At 42.5% G+C, this 16,655-nt stretch overlaps 2 protein-coding genes across 6 annotated transcripts in view; both read right to left on the reverse strand.

Annotated features, from left to right (window-relative positions):
- Positions 1-16,655, reverse strand: part of FKTN (fukutin) — a 102,027-nt gene that overhangs the window by 6,221 nt on the left and 79,151 nt on the right. For all 4 annotated transcript variants that reach the window (XM_032635492.1, XM_032635491.1, XM_032635490.1 and 1 more), the window contains one exon: positions 7,593-7,698. Coding sequence is in view for 1 of the 4 variants with exons in the window: in XM_032635494.1 (XP_032491385.1) it covers positions 7,673-7,698 (26 nt within the window). In the remaining 3 variants the exon portion in view is untranslated. Of the gene's footprint in view, positions 1-7,592; positions 7,699-16,655 lie in introns of those variants that run through there.
- The window catches only part of TAL2 (TAL bHLH transcription factor 2), a 35,068-nt gene that overhangs the window by 5,946 nt on the left and 12,467 nt on the right, over positions 1-16,655 (reverse strand). For both annotated transcript variants that reach the window (XM_032635497.1, XM_032635496.1), the window contains exon 2: positions 7,593-7,698. In XM_032635497.1, the coding sequence (XP_032491388.1) occupies positions 7,593-7,624 (32 nt within the window). In that variant the 5' untranslated portion in view covers positions 7,625-7,698. The remainder of the gene's footprint in view (positions 1-7,592; positions 7,699-16,655) is intronic.

The following is a 16,655-nucleotide window of genomic DNA, read 5'->3' on the forward strand; positions in this document are numbered from 1 at the left end:
AACGGAGCAGAGGCGGAAGGAAAACCGTGCTTTGCCTAAGGCTTGGGGACGGGAGGGGTCGTGCCACCTACCCGACCACGGCAAAGCCGGGCGTGTGACCTACCCACCCTCTTCTACGTCTACAAACCTCGGAAAGTCCATGCCACGCGGTTAACTCATCAGATGTCAATCATTTAAGGCCCAGTAAGTCTCCAACTGTAGTTCAAGAACCACTTGCTTCAGAATCATGGGTGAGGGGAGGCAGATCTCAATATCCACAACCCAGACCACCATATCAGGTTTTCTGGGGATGGGGTCCGAAATCTGCGTTTTTACTAAGTATCCCAGCAGATGAAGACGCACAAAGAAATTTAACAATCACTGCACTGGACAGATCCCCAGATTTATTCATCCCAGCTTCCAGAGTGCCCTGGGCACTTGGTATTTCAGGGCCTCCTCATTGGTCTTCCTGATTCTGTACTTTCCTCTTTCCGTCCATTCTCCAACATCACCCAGAATGATCCTATGAAAACCCAAGTCAGGTTTCTGTCACTTCTCACTCAGAGCCTTCCCCTGGCTCCCCATTTCACTCAGAGTTAAGTTGAAGTCTTAACAATGGCTCCCAGATTTTACCTGACCCCACGTGTTCCTTCTCTCCTTGGGGTGTACTCAGCTCTGGAACACTCCAGTCACCCTCCTGCCTCAGGGCCTTTGCACTGTCTGTTTCTACGGCCTGAAACACTCTTCCCCCTCAAGTTATCCAAATAGTTCCTTCCCTCACCTCCTTTCATTCATTCAGAAATTATTATTGAGTGTCTGCTATGGGCCAGTGCCTGTTATAGGCACTGGGGATACAAGTTCAAACAAAACAGACACAAATTCTGCCCTCAAGGAGCTGACATTCTTCAGGTCTTTGCTCAAATGTCACCTTCTCCATGAGGGTTCTCTGACCACAGTATCTAAAATTGCACGTTCACACACACAGGACTCTCCATCCTCCTGCCCTGCTTTATTCTTCTCCTTAGCACTCACCCCCATTTAGTAATATTTTACCCATTTATCTTGTCTGTCTCCTCCTCAAACCCAGTGAACAGGCATTCTTCAAATGTTGGTTGATAAATGAATGGGTAAGTAACAAAATTCTAGGCATCACACTCTCTGAAGGTACCAGCATAGGATTTGGCACAATAAATTCACAAGTGCATTAAAGCTTAGTGGATAAGAGCAAAGGACTCTGGATTTGCATTACCCAGGTTGAAATCCCTGATGTACCCATTTATGTGACCTTAGGTAAATCATGTAACTTCTCCCTACCTCAATTTCCTCATCTGTAAAATTTAGCACTGTACCTAGTACACGGTCAGACTACTATAAATTTTACTGTGGTAAATTGTATTATTGTTACAACTACTGGCTCCCTTCCTTGTGAGAGGATTACATAGCCCCTCCCATTGTCATGTGACTGGCAATGCCTCCCTGTAGGTGAAGGGAGAGCAATTCCTCACTCCCTTCCAGGCTTGGCCATGTGACTTGCATCAGCCAATGGAATGTGAGCAAACTTGATGTGGTGGTGATAGAACAGAAGCTCTAACAGCCAAATGTAAAATAGATAGCTAGTGGGAAGCAGCCACAGCCGCATAGCACAGGGAGATCAGCTCAGTGCTTTGTGACCACCTAGAGGGGTGGGATAGGGAGGGTGGGAGGGAGGGAGATGCAAGAGGGAGGGGATATGGGGATATATGTATACATAGAGCTGATTCACTTTGTTATACAGCAGAAACTAATACAACATTGTAAAGCAATTATACTCCAATAAAGATGTTTAAAAAAAAAGAGTGATTGCTGGTTGGGCTTCGTCGTGAGAAAGTAATGTTTGGGGTTGCTTTCTCAGCCTGGAAGCTATAAAGCAAACCCATAGCCAACCACAGCCTTCACATCACATGAGTGAGGAATAAATCTTTGCTGTTGTAAGCCACTGAGATTTGGGGGTTGTTTGTCCTCCTCCTCAAAAAAAAAATGCATACAGTTCTTATTATAAGTAAAAAAGTTGTTGCATAAACTGCTAGTTCTCAGAGGGCAGGAAAGTGAAGAAAATTCTGTATCTGCCTTTAAGGAGTTCACAGTCTTTGGGAGGAAGAGGACATGACAAAAATGACTAAATACAAGACAGACAGTCCTGAGTGCCAGAGAGTATGAAATTGGAGTTAAGGAGGCAAAGATTCTAGCTGGAGGATCAGCAATTGCTCGTGGGAGGGATGCCATTTAAACTAGGCCTTGAGGCAGGGCTGCCTCTGACATATGTGGGGCTCAGGACAAGGGTACAAATGGAGACTCCTGACCTATCCACATTCCCATTCTTTTCCCACCCCCTTCTCTGTGAAGGGTCTTGTGTACATGACGTGGAATCCCAGCCCACACAGACCTAAGGAAGAGCCCTGTGAAGGTTCTGAAAATAGGCTCAGGGCCACTTGAGCAGAAATGCAGGGGTTCTGGATATACAGAGTGTGGTATAAATTCAGGGGTCCCTGATACCCTGGGTGTGGTCTAGAATGTGGGACATGGGCACCTGGTGGGCATTGGAGGAGGACCAGAGCAGGTCCATCTAAAGCACAGAATCCAAGGCAGGGTCCCCGATCACCTGGGTGCAAAAGTGGGAAATGCTGGATAGGAACTACACACGTATGAGTGCAGGAGAGGGCAGTCCATATGAAGGCAACTGTGTGCCTTGAACACTGGAGTGATATGTTTTGATTTACAGTTACAAGCCTCATTCTGGTGGCAGTCAGCGGATGGATTAGAGGGTGGGTTGGAGAGAATGAATGGGTCAATTATGCATAGGCACAAAAGGGGCCTTTGGGAACATACTCTAATATTTGCAGTGAGCAGCCCTGATTTGTCCTTTCTGCCATCTGTCTCTGTGTGCCACTGAGGGGAACTGCTGCCTCATGGTGCCTCATGGTGCCCAGGTCTCCCACCCGACCTGTTGTACCTCAATCCTGATAGAGGGCATGTTGGAATTTAAACCAAGGACCTACATTACCCTTCCTCTCGGCCAAAAGCCTGCGAGGTAATATATTCTTAATGGCACGTTCTACAGTTGTAAAAATGAAGTGTAGCAACTAGGAAGCAAGACTGGAAATGTGTGAGGCTAAGGTAAGCAGCAGTAAGTGTAAAATAGGACCTGTGTACAAGTGGACGAGGACTGAGAGACAGGACGAGGGAAAAGATGAGGACTGTGGAGAAGGGAGCACAGATGTGTTGGCACAGTGCAACCAGGGTCGACATTTGTTTTCTTCTCTGAAGTTTCTTCCATGTTATTGTTGGTTTTATAATTTTTGAAATGGGGGAAACCGTCTTGGTGCAGCATTCCACTAGCAGTGATGCTTCAGCGTGATGGGCCCTCTCCCATCCTGGTCTCCCATCCTGGTCTCCCAGTGTGGAGAGTTTAGGGGCGAGGTCTTGCAGGGGAGGGGGTTGAAGTAGGAATTTACATAATCCGATTATTGGGGGATTAGATTTGGGCAGCTAAACGCCTCTGTGTGCTTGAGCTAAAACCCTTACTATTCATGGCTCTCACCGCCCCCTGGAGAGACTGCACCTGCGGGCTCCTGGGGAGGGACGAGAGGGTTGGGGAGAGAAGAGCAGGTCCCTAGGAGGGCTGGGGCATTGTCAGCCTCTCTGGTTCTGCTGTCTTAATTGATCTGTCTGGATTAGCCTGTGAATGCTGGATCTCTAGTCCTGTGTGCTGGGGCTGTTAGCTTCAGAAAAGACGAACCTGAGGTTTTCAGAAGGGACTCCTGTGAGCCCAGGTGGTTGTGGACCAAAGTCATTTTGGCTGGAGGTCAAGCGTCAGCTCCATCCAGTCTTAAAACTCCCTTCTTCCCCGCTCATTCTCAACCCCCTTCCCAATCCCCAATTCTGCATATCCAGGCCCCAAAGCATCCATCTATTTCTCCATTCATCCAGTCATACATTCAGCCCCCCTGCCATCCATCTATTGTTAAGCTTCCATCAATTTATTCATCACATGAATTAGCTGGTTCTTGATAGTTAATAAAATTTACTAGTAAATCCTAGATAGATTTTGTTCCTTCAAGTGTGCTACCTTGCAAGTCAATTTTGGTATTTTGACATATGAACTTTGACATTTTCACATTCATTAATAAAGTGTTATATACAGTTATTCAGAGTGAGACAGGCTGGGACCTGGGCCCCTTTGCTGCAGTGCTGCAATGCTTGCACCTGGGCACACCTCTCCTCTAGCAGCAAAATACAAAGAAACTGTCTGGGACTAAAAATAACTGTGCATGCGCAGTTGGGACAAATTCTGGACAAAAGATACAAAGAGACCAAAAAACCCAACTGCCACTTTTGAAGAGCCTGGAGCAAAAGCAGGGTACTGCCCATGCCCTCTGCACACTAATATGTATAAAATAGATAACTAATGAGAACCTGCTGTATAGCACAGGGAACTCCACTTTGCTGTACAGTAGAAACTAACAACTATACCCCAATAAAAAATAAATAAATTTTAAAAATAATAAAAAAAAATAAAGAAAACCCCACCACCTAAGGGGTGGGCAAAGCACCTAAGCCACCCCAGCCACCCCTCCAGCGAGACCCCTGGACACACCCCTGCCCTCGCCCCATATAAGGAACAAGCTCACCGCCCCCTCAGGGAGCAAGCAAACAAAGGAACCTGTGGTTTGTTCTCGCTCCCCACTGCTGCAACAGGGGCCCCAATAAAGCCTTGCCTGAATTCCTTCTATGGCCTCTAGTCAATTTTCATTGATTGGGGAAGGCCAAGAATGCTGGTCGGTAACAAATGCTTTCAAAAATATCTCTGTATTTACATTATCAACTTTCTCATTCCTCATGTTATGTGTCTAGGACTTCTCTCTCCTTTATTAGCTTTGCAGAGCTGTTCATTTTATTTTTCTCTTAAAAAACTACCTCTGTGGTTCACCATTTTTCTGATTTTCTAATGTATTAATTTCTACTATATCTTTATTTATTTTTTTGACTTTCCAGGTTTCATCTTTTTTAATTGAGGTAACTGGTTTATAACACTATGTAAGTTTCCTGTGTACAACATTCTATTTCAACTTCTGTATACACTACAGTGTGCTTACCACCGAAAGTTTAGTTTCCATCGTCACCATAGAGCTGACCCCCTTTTAGCCATATCGCCCCCTCCCCTTCCCCTCTGGTAACCACTATTCCATTTTCTTCATCTAAGTTTTAGTTTTTGCTTGTTTAATATTTCACATATGAGTGAAATCATACTGTATTTGTCTTTCTGACTTATTTCACTTTCTACCATACCTTTATTAAATCTGCTTTTTCATTTGCCTATGTTTATTTTGTTCTTTCTCCATCTCCCATTCTTAGATTGTTTATTAATTTTCATTCTTCCTTGTTTAATAAGAAAAGCATTTCAGGCTATGAATTTTCTTCTGATATACCTTTGGTGTCATCCTTCACTTCCATGTGCAGTATCTTTGCCATTAGCCTCTAACATCTGTTGTTTATTTTTTCTTTTTGAAACTTTTAAAAAATTTCCTTATCGTATTTTTTGGTAACCATGTGCTATTAACTTCTAATTTTATTGCAGTGTAGTCAAAGGTATGCTCCATATTGTTTTTGCCTTGGAATATTTATAAAGAGTTTCTCTAGGTAAAACTTCTATAAATCATCCGTAGGTAATAGAAAAGGAGATATATCTTTTGTTTGAAAAATAAAAAAATTTTTATATACATCCATTAAATTGATCCTCTATATTCATGGGAGTTTGGGTCTATTTGATCTGTTAGAGAGAGTTATGTGAAAATCTCCCTCTACTGTTTAGTGTCTGTTCCTTCCTTTTGGTTTTTCCAAGAGTGTTTGCTTTAAATATTTATATCTTGAGATACAATGCATTTTGCACATAAAGACTCCTGGAAGTTTTATTGACTTAAGAGAATTGTGCCCTGTGTCAACAAAATGATCTTCTTTGCCTTGCTTCTTCTCATGAATTCCATTTTGTTTTGTGATATTACAACTCCTGTTTATAACTTTGCTTTTTCCAAATAAAACTGTGCCAATTCTTTGACAACTAAATTTGTCAGTATGTGGGTGTTACTTTTGGTCATAGGTTTTATCTTTCTGTGATATTTTATTTGGGAAATTTAAACTCCTTTGAATCCTCTGGTTTTTTTTTTTTTTTTTTTTTTTTTTTTTTGTGGTACGCGGGCCACTCACTGTTGTGGCCTCTCCCGTTGTGGAGCACAGGCTCTGGACGCGCAGGCTCAGTGGCCATGGCTCACGGGCCCAGCTGCTCCGTGGCATGTGGGATCTTCCCGGACCGGGGCACGAACCCGTGTCCCCTGCATCGGCAGGCGGACTCAACCACTGCGCCACCAGGGAAGCCCTCCTCTTTTTTAAAAGCGCCCCCATCTCCATTTTGAATTCTTTAAAGCAAGTCTCATTCTAGTTTACTTGCTTTTGATGAATGAATGCAAGACAGCACTGACTCATTTCTCCAAACAGCTGCCTTCAGCTTGCCCTGCTTTCCGTCAGAAGTCACATAGCTTGTTTCTGTGAAATGAACGCTTCTAAGGCCATGGAAGGAGTTTCTGGTGATTGCTTAATTTGTTTTTTAAGGAGATGAGAAGAACATTCTGGCTGCTGTATGGAGGGGGCCAAGAAATGATATGGGGAGACTAGGAAGCTGTGACAGGAATACAGACGAGAGAGGATGATGGCTTGACCTAGGGGGTGGCATCGAGCACCAACTCTGGGCCACACACTGAATTCTCTACCGCTATTATGTAGCACTAAGTACTAGGTGTCACACTAGGCATTTCACCCAATTTTCTCATTTAATATGAGAAATTATATATTTTCATTATAAAGTTACATAACAAGGTGTTATCCTAGACAAAATACCACTCCCCCACAATTTAGCTCCCAAATAAATTGAGTATTTACCTAAATTCTAAAATGTATGCCCAAAGAAACAAGCTTTCAAACACAGCTGACTGTTTCACTAGCAATTTTTACACAAACATCTTTTCAGAGCCAGCAGGGGCTATAAATTCTCGTGGACGTTAATGTCACTCCATTCACAGGACTCACAGGGCAAACTGATTAGCTAACCTCCTCTTCCCGCCTCCCCTACTCTAACCTCCCCTGAATGAAAAAAATAACAGAACAAGTAGCTGCTCTATGATGAAAGCGGGTGATGTGGGAAACCAGGGTACGTGGAAGGAAGAAATACACTGATGTGGCCCACATCTTTACCCGAGCATTGGGAGGGATGAGAGCTTTGATCTTCTCTCCTAAGGAAAGAGAGATCTGGCTGTTTCATCATCATTTGGGGACTTCCCTGAGGTCATTGCCTAGTCATGACAGAAAAGTAAAGCTGCTAGAATCTTTAGACCAGAGTCCCTGAGGCACACAGGTTTTGTGGCCCTGGACACACTCATAGATAGGAACAACAAAGGAAAAAAATTATACCGATTTACGAGGAAGCACACCTGCTGTCCACTGGGTTTTTCCCCCCTGCAGCACACTGTGACTTTCAGTGACAAAAGAGGAGAAACAATATTACTCTGTAAATAAGTTATCCTTACTTGGAAGCTTGCCACAGCCTGTTACCAAACATCCTCCATCTACGAAGGAGTGAACGAACGTTGAATCTCAGGGATGGTCCTCAACTGGATCCACATGTAAGGAGCCCTGTTTGAATAAAGAAGGTGGAGGTGAGGAGAGTGATCCAACCACAATCCGGAATCAGATTTGCAAAGGTTCCCTGTACTGTTGTTCTTCTGCCCCGTTGATGCCCTTTCTTCCTGTCTCCCCTCTTCTGTCTGCTAACCCAGTGCCTTGCCTGGGATAAGCACAATGATGAGGCTACTGGTTTGCATTTAAGTAGAGGAATTTGTTAATTGGTCTAGAGGCTCACTGCTGCATTGTAACTTTCTCAAACTGGCCACTTATTTAAGAAATAAAAAGCTGGTCAAATTGCAAAAAAAAATTACTCTTCTGAGCCTGTTTTCTATAAACTGGGAGTAATAAATACTCATTGATATGCTGTGGACTAAGTGGGAAAAGGTACTGAGAAATACCAAATGGAAAGCAGCTTTGTATAGAAGCTGAGAGGCATTTCATTAGGCTTTGGAGGCAGACTGGTGTTTGAATTCCTGCTCTGACACCAGCTGCCATCCTGGGCAGGTTACTTAACTTCTCCCAGTCTCAATTTTCTCAGCTGTAAACTGGAAATAATATCAACTTCATGGATTATTGTAAAGACTCAGTGCACTAATGTACATGAAGTTAGTGACTAGGAGTAAATGCTTTAAAACAGTGGTAATAGGCATCTAATAAAGTCATAGTTGCTCAATAAATAATCATTTTATTACCAGAAAACTCTACCCAAAAACTAGATGGGGAATATGAACACATGCCTCTAATTTTCTCCAAAGGGTACTTTGATATTTTTCTTTCATTTGTCCAACTCAGTATCCTGGCTCTCACCTCTCTCCTTCCAGTTGCTTTGGGTCCTGTGCTACTAAGAAGCATTTATTTCCTTCCACTAATTGAAGCCAACATCCCAGGGCTGGATGGATTAAGGAGATGTCAGAGAGGGGGGAAAGAAAAGCTTCCCTTGAGCATCAGGCTCTCTCTTCCAGTTAATTTTCACTCTCCAGTTCCCCAGACCCAGTACCCCTTGGTAACTGCCCCCCACCACACACACACATTTCTCCACCAAGACACCTGGTGTTGAGGCCAGGCGGGTATTTCTGTCCAGAGCAAATGTTGACCGTCGCAGCAAAAACCAGGACATGTAACTGCCTCAAGTGAGTGGGCTTTTCTTCCCTTAGTTACCAAGTAGCGGGATGCACAGCCCTGGGTGTGCCCAGCTGCTGACACTCTCAAGACCAGGCTGGCTTGGCCTCAACTTTGTAGGCCTGGAGTTGTGAGTGCTTCTATTTCCAGCCAATAAACTGAAGTGCAGTGGGAAAGCAAGGGTGGTGAGGGTGGGCAGAGCCAGGTACTGGAGAAAAGAAAGGGGTGGGGTGCGACTCCCCTCTTCCACTTTACATTCTCTGCTCTTTGTATAAGAGACATGATTCATCAGCGGGTCCCCTAGATGAGGATTTAGATGCTCTGCGGGCAGCAGATACAAGTGCAGCCTTCTTGCAGAAAGTAAATTCATTGAATACTCCCCATAAAGTCAATAATGTCAGGCTTATCAGCTGTCCTCATTCCCCATGCAGCCCCAGGGGACCAGGACTTGAAATAAAGGCCACAGCTCCAGGGGCTGGAGAGTGAAGGTGCAGAATTGGGCTGGGGAGGGTCTTCTGTCTTCCTGGGCTGAGTTTTAGGCAGGTGGGGGGAAATCTGCCAGGCCTGAGCTGCCCAGAGCCCTCAGCTTCCCAGACTGACAAATCCCAAACCAAACACATATACTGAGGGGATGAGGGAGGCACTCCCTGACCCCTCAAATCCAGCAGATGTTTTCAGGAGGCTCCCCTGGGGCATCTTAGGAAGATTAAAGGATGTTACTTTAAATCTAACCAATAAAAAACCTTCAGAGGAAACCCTGACTTCTCACCACAGTTCTCACCTCTGTTTTTCATAACACAGATACTTCTGCACTACCCAAGAGCACATCCATCTCTTCTAGCTGGTGGAGATTTGGTTTCTTTGCAAATTGTCTGAAACAAGTGGGTTTATCAGCTGAGGTTTCAGACCCGATTTTGAGATTTACGCTGTAGCTGAAGCAGACTGTTTAACAAGATATACCTGTGCTTGGCTCCCCTCCATTCACCACCCCTATGATCCCAGCAGATGGGGTCCCAAACTTTCCTGGGGGGATAGGAGGTAGGGTGGAGAGAGTGATGTCAGTTGTTAGCAAAGCTGTGCTTCTAGTACAACTAGAATACCTCTTCTTCACCCTTTGGAGACCAGAGTCTTCAGAGGTGAACAGACAATAGGGAAATGAGGACCAGGTTAAGACACTGAATTGAACACCTCTACTGGGCCCATCTCCTCTCCTGGCTTCAGTTCCCCCAGATCCCAGAGCTAGGCCTTGTGGTGTCCCCACAGGGACAGCCCATCCTGTCCTGGCTTCTGACTGAAGCAGCAGGTGTAGAAATAGCTCCAGCCTCTTCCCCACAGCTCTCACATTGCCTGCACTGTGGTGCCCAGGCCTAATGCTGACTTCCCCAGAGCCTAGGACCTCACTACCGACTCTCCTGCCCCAATTCATCTAACTGAGCCTTGGCCCTCAAATGCCTGTTCTAATTCCTGAAGTCCCCTGGATAAGACCCTACCCTGGTCCCAGCGTGCTTTTCTGAGGCCAGCAGCACTGATCTTGAGCCCCACTTCCCAGAGCAACACCAAGTGCCCCTCAGCCTCAAGCACTTCCTGCCCCTGGACTCCCTGTGTCCGTGCCTGGAACTGGCTGGGAATTCCTAGGATTGACCTTACCTGAGTCACCTGAGTGGCTTACGACCACCTGACTAAGTCTCTGTCTTCTGTCCTGCAACTGTACGGATCCCAGGGTTTTGGGGATGAGTCTGTGTGAACCTAAATTTCCCCAAATCCCTACTCCACCCTTGAAAGAGCTTCATGAATGTTTGTTGTGTCAATGAATGAACCTCGGCCCTTAGCACTGTGGCTGTGAGTAGTAATCTAGTCAGAAGTGTTTATTGAAGGCATCATGCTCTGATTCAAATAAACCTTCTCCATTTTCTCTCACCTGTATGTTACAGCACGATATTTACTGCCCCCACAGTCTGCTCCTTGCCCACCTTTCTATTTGTATTTTTTACTACTTATCCATATATAGACAGATGGTCTTTTTCACTGCTCCATAAAGCCCATTCTGGGACTGTACTGATTCCTTCTCTTCAAGAATACTTTCTTCCCTTTCTTCATTTATTCAAATTTTCTGTTCATTAAGTCTTAGGATCCAGCTGAACTTCACTGTCCCTCTCCCTGTCCTCCTTCCCGGAGCTTTTTGTAGCCTCAGACCACCTTCTACAAAGTGTGGGATCTTTGGTTCCCCTACCTAAGCCTGGTCTTTGAAATTCAATTCTTTTAAGTGTTATGTTGTTTGTTTGTTTTTTGCGATACGCGGGCCTCTCACTGTTGTGGCCTCTCCCGTTGCCGAGCACGGGCTCCAGACGCGCAGGCTCAGTGGCCATGGCTCACGGGCCCAGCCGGTCCGCAGCATGTGGGATCTTACCGGACCGGGGCCCGAACCTGTGTCCCTTGCATCGGCAAGCAGACTGTCAACCACTGCGCCACCAGGGAAGCCCCTATTGTTTTTTTAACATCTTTATTGGAGTATAATTACTTTACAATGGTGTGTTATTTTCTGCTTTATAAAAAAATGAATCAGCTATATATATACACATGTCCCCCTATCTCCTCCCTTCCACCCTCCTTTCCCACCCCTCTAGGTGGTAACAAACCACCAAGCTGATCTCCCTGTGCTATGTGGCTGCTTCCCACTAGGTATCTCTTTTAGGTTTGGTAGTGTATATATGTCCACGCCACTCTCTCACTTTGTCCCAGCTTACCCTTCCCCCTCCCCGTATCCTCAATTCCATTCTCTACTACATCTGCGTCTTTATTCCCATCTTGCCCCTAGGTTCTTCATGACCATTTTTTTTTTTTTTTTAGATTCCATATACATGTGTTAGCATACGGTATTTGCTTTTCACTTTCTGACTTACTTCACTCTGTATGAAGGACTCTAGGTCCATCCACCTCACTACAAATAACTCAATTTAGTTTCTTTTTATGGCTGAGTAATATTCCATTGTATATATGTGCCACATCTTCTTTATCCATTCATCTGTTGATGGACACTTAGGTTGCTTCCATCTCCTGGCTATTGTAAATAGAGCTGCAATCAACATTGTGGTACATGACTCTTTTTGAATTATGGTTTACTCAGGATTTATGCCCAGTAGTGGGATTGCTGGGTCATATGGTAGTTCTACTTCTAGTTTTTTAAGGAACCTCCATACTGTATTCCACAGTGGCTATATCAATATACATTCCCCGCAACAGTGCAAGAGGGTTCCCTTTTCTCCACACCCTTTCCAGCATTTATTGTTTATAGATTTTTTGATGTGTGCCATTCTGACTGGTGTGAGATGATATCTCATTGTAGTTTTGATTTGCATTTCTCTAATGATTAATGATGTTGAGCATTCTTTCATGTGTTTGTTGGCAATCTGTATATCTTCTTTGGAGAAATGTCTATTTAGGTCTTCTGCCCATTTTTGGATTGGGTTGTTTGTTTTTTTGTTATTGAGCTGCATGAGCTGCTTGTAAATGTTGAAGATTAATCCTTTGTCAGTTGCTTCATTTGCAAATATTTTTTCCCATTCTGAGGATTGTCTTTTCATCTGGTTTATGGTTTCCTTTGCAGTGCAAAAGCTTTTAAGTTTCATTAGGTCCCAGTTGTTTATTTTTGTTTTTATTTCCACTTCTCTAGGAGGTGGGTCAAAACGGATCTTGCTGTGATTTATGTCATAGAGTGTTCTGCCTATGTTTTCTTCTAAGAGTTTGATAGTGTCTGGCCTTACATTTAGGTCTTTAATCCAGTTTGACTTTATTTTTGTGTATGGTGTTAGGGAGTGTTCTAATTTCATTCTTTTACATGTAGCTGTCCAGTTTTCCCAGCACCACTTTGAAGAGGCTGTCTTTTCTCCACTGTATATTCTTGCCTCCTTTATCAAAGATAAGGTGACCATATGTGCGTGGGTTTATCTCTGAGCTTTCTATCCTGTTCCACTGATCTATATTTCTGTTTTTGTGTCAGTACCATACTGTCTTGATTACTGTAGCTTTGTAGTATACTCTGAAGTCAGGGAGCCTGATTTCTCGAACTCCGTTTTTCTTTTTCAAGACTGCTTTGGCTATTTGGGGTCGTTTGTGTTTCCATACAAATTGTGAAAATATTTGTTCTAGCTCTGTAAAAAATGACAGTGGTAATTTGATAGGGATTGCATCGAATATGTAGATTGCTTTGGGTAGTAGAGTCATTTTCACAATGTGGATTCTTCCAATCCAATAATATGGTATATCTCTCCATCTGTTTGTATCATCTTTAATTTCTTTCATCAGTATCTTATAGTTTTCTGCATACAGGACTTTGTCTCCTTAGGTAGGTTTATTCCTAGATATTTTATTCTTTCTGTTGCAATGGTAAATGGAGTGTTTTCTTAATTTCACTTTCACTTTCAGATTTTTCATCATTAGTGTATAAGAATGCAAGAGATTTCTGTGCATTAATTTTGTATCCTGCTACTTTACCAAATTCATTGATTACTGTTAGTAGTTTTCTGGTAGCATCTTTAGGATTCTGTGTGTATAGTATCATGTCATCTGCAAACAGTGACAACTTTACTTCTTTTCCAATTTGGATTCCTTTTATTTCTTTTTCTTCTCTGACTGCTGTGGCTAAAACTTCCAAAACTATGTTGAATAATAGTGGTGAGAGTGGGAAACCTTGTCTTGTTCCTGATCTTAGTGGAAATGGTTTCAGTTTTTCACCATTGAGAATGATGTTGGCTGCGGGTTTATCATATATGGCCTTTATTATATTGAGGTAAGTTCCCCTATGCCTACTTTCTGGAGCATTTTTATCATAAATGGGTGTTGAATTTTGTCAAAAGCTTTCTCTGCATCTATTGAGATGATCATATAGTTTTTCTCCTTCAATTTGTTAATATGGTTTATCACACTGATTGATTTGCATATATTGGAGAGTCTTTGCATTCCTGGGATAAACCCCACTTGATCATAGTGTATGATCCTTTTAATGTGCTGTTGGATTCTGTTTGCTAGTATTTTGGTGAGGATTTTTGCATTGGTGTTCATCAGTGATATTGGCCTATAGTTTTCTTTCTTTGTGACGTCTTTGTCTGGTTTTGGTATCAGGGTGATGGTGTCCTCATAGAATGAGTTTGGGAGTGTTCCTCTCTCTGCTATATTTTGGAAGAGTTTGAGAAGGATAGGTGTTAGCTCTTCTCTAAATGTTTGATAGAATTCACCTGTGAAGCCATCTGGAACTGGGCTTTTGTTTGTTGGAAGATTTTTAATCACAGTTTCAATTTCTGTGCCTGTGATTGGTCTGTTCATATTTTCTATTTCTTCCTGGTTCAGTCTTGGAAGGTTGTGAGTTTCTAAGAATTTGTCCATTTCTTCCAGGTTGTCCATTTTATTGGCATATAGTTGCTTGTAGTAATCTCTCATGATCCTTTGTATTTCTGCAGTGTCAGTTGTTACTTCTCCTTTTTCATTTCTAATTCTATTGATTTGAGTCTTCTCCCTTTTTTTCTTGATAAGTCTGGCTAATGGTTTATCAGTTTTGTCTATCTTCTCAAAGAACAAGCTTTTAGTTTTATTGATCTTTGCTATCATTTCCCTCATTTATTTTTCATTTATTTCTGTTCCTATCTTTATGATTTCTTTCCTTCTGCTAACTTTGGGGATTTTTTGTTCTTCTTTCCATAATTGCTTTAGGTGTAAGGTTAGCTTGCTTATTTGAGATGTTTCCTGTTTCTTAAGGTAGGATTGTATTGCTATAAACTTCCCTCTTAGAAGTGCTTTCGGTGCATCCCATAGGTTTTGGGTCATCGTGTCTCCATTGTAATTTGTTTCTAGGTATTTTTAAATTTCCTCTTCGATTTCTTCAGTGACCTCTTGGTTATTAAGTAGTGAATTGTTTAGCTACCATGTGTTTGTAGTTTATACAGACTTTTTCCTGTAATTGATATCTAGTCTCATAGCGTTGTGGTCAGAAAAGATAGTTGATACATTTCAATTTTCTTAAATTTACCAAGGCTTGATTTGTGACCCAAGTTATGATCTATCCTGGAGAATGTTCCATGAGCACTTGAGAAGAGTGTGTATTCTGTTGTTTTTGGATGGAATGTCCTATAAATATCAATTAAGTCCATCTTGTTTAATGTATCATTTAAAGCTTGTGTTTCCTTATTTTCATTTTGGATGATCTGTCCATTGGTGAAAGTGGGGTGTTAAAGTCCCCTACTATGATTGTGTTACTGTCAATTTCCCCTTTTATGGCTGTCAGCATTTGCCTTATGTATTGAGGTGCTCCTATGTTGGGTGCATAAATATTTACAATTGTTATACCTTCTTCTTGGACTGATCCCTTGATCATTATGTAGTTTCCTTCTTTTTCTCTTGTAATAGTCTTTGTTTTTTCGGTTTTTTTTTTTTTTTTTTTTTTTGCGGTACACGGGCCTCTCACTGTTGTGGCCTCTCCCGTTGCGAAGCACAGGTTCCGGACGTGCAGGCCCAGTGGCCATGGCTCACGGGCCCAGCCACTCCATGGCATGTGGGATCTTCCCAGACCGGGACACGAACCTGTGTCCCCTGCATCGGCAGGTGGACTCTCAACCACTGCGCCACCAGGGAAGTCCTAGTCTTTGTTTTAAAGTCTATTTTGTCTGATATGAGAATTGCTACTCCAGCTTTCTTTTGATCTCCATTTGCATGGAATATCTTTTTCCATCCCCTCACTTTCAGTCTGTTTGTGTCCCTAGGTCTGAAGTGGGTCTCTTGTAGACAGCATATATACAGATCTTGTTTTTGTATCCATTCAGCCAGTCTATGTCTTTTGGTTGGAGCATTTAATCCATTTATGTTTAAGGTAATTATCGATATGTATATTCCTATTACCATTTTCTTAATTGTTTCCTGTTTGTTATTGTAGGTCTGTTCCTTCTTTTGTGTTTCCTGCCTAGAGAAGTTCCTTTAGCATTTGTTGTAAAGCTGGTTTGGTGGTACTGAATTGTCTTAGCTTCTGCTTGTCTGTAAACCTTTTATTTCTCCATCAAATCTGAATGAGATCCTTGCTGGGTAGAGTAATCTTCGTTGTAGGTTTTTCTCCTTCATCACTTTAAATATGTCCTGCCACTCCCTTCTGTCTTGCAGAGTTTCTGCTGAAAGATCAGCTATTAACCTTTTGGGGATTCCCTTGTGTGTTACTTGTTGTTTTTCCCTTGCTGCTTTTAATATTTTTTCTTTGTATTTAATTTTTGATAGTTTGATTAATATGTATCTTGGTGTCTTTCTCCTTGGATTTGTCCTGTATGGGACTCTCTGCACTTCCTGGACATGATTGACTATTTCCTTTCTTATATTAGGGAAGTTTTCAACTATAATCTCTTGAAATATTTTCTCAGACCCTTTCTTTTTCTCTTCTTCTTCTGGGACCCCTATAATTCAAATGTTGGTGTGTTTAATGTTGTCCCCGAGGTCTCTGAGACTGCCCTCAATTCTTTTCATTCTTTTTTCTTTATTCTGCTCTGTGGTAGTTATTTCCACTATTTTATCTTTCAGGTCACTTATCCGTTCTTCTGCCTCAGTTATTCTGCCATTGATCCCTTCTAGAGAATTTTTAATTTCATTTATTTTGGTGTTCATCATTGTTTGTTTGCTCTTTAGTTCTTCTAGGTCCTTGTTAAACGTTTCTTGTCTTTTCTCTATTCTATTTCCAAGATTTTGGATCATGTTTCCTATCACTATTCTGAATTCTTTTTCAGGTAGACTGCCTATTTCCTCTTCATTTATTAGGTCTGGTGGGTTTTTACCTTGCTCCTTCATCTTGTGTGTTTTTCTGTCTTTTCATTTTGCTTAAC

Source organism: Phocoena sinus, chromosome 6 (genome assembly GCF_008692025.1).
Source record: "Phocoena sinus isolate mPhoSin1 chromosome 6, mPhoSin1.pri, whole genome shotgun sequence".
In the NCBI taxonomy this organism is placed as follows: domain Eukaryota; kingdom Metazoa; phylum Chordata; class Mammalia; order Artiodactyla; family Phocoenidae; genus Phocoena; species Phocoena sinus.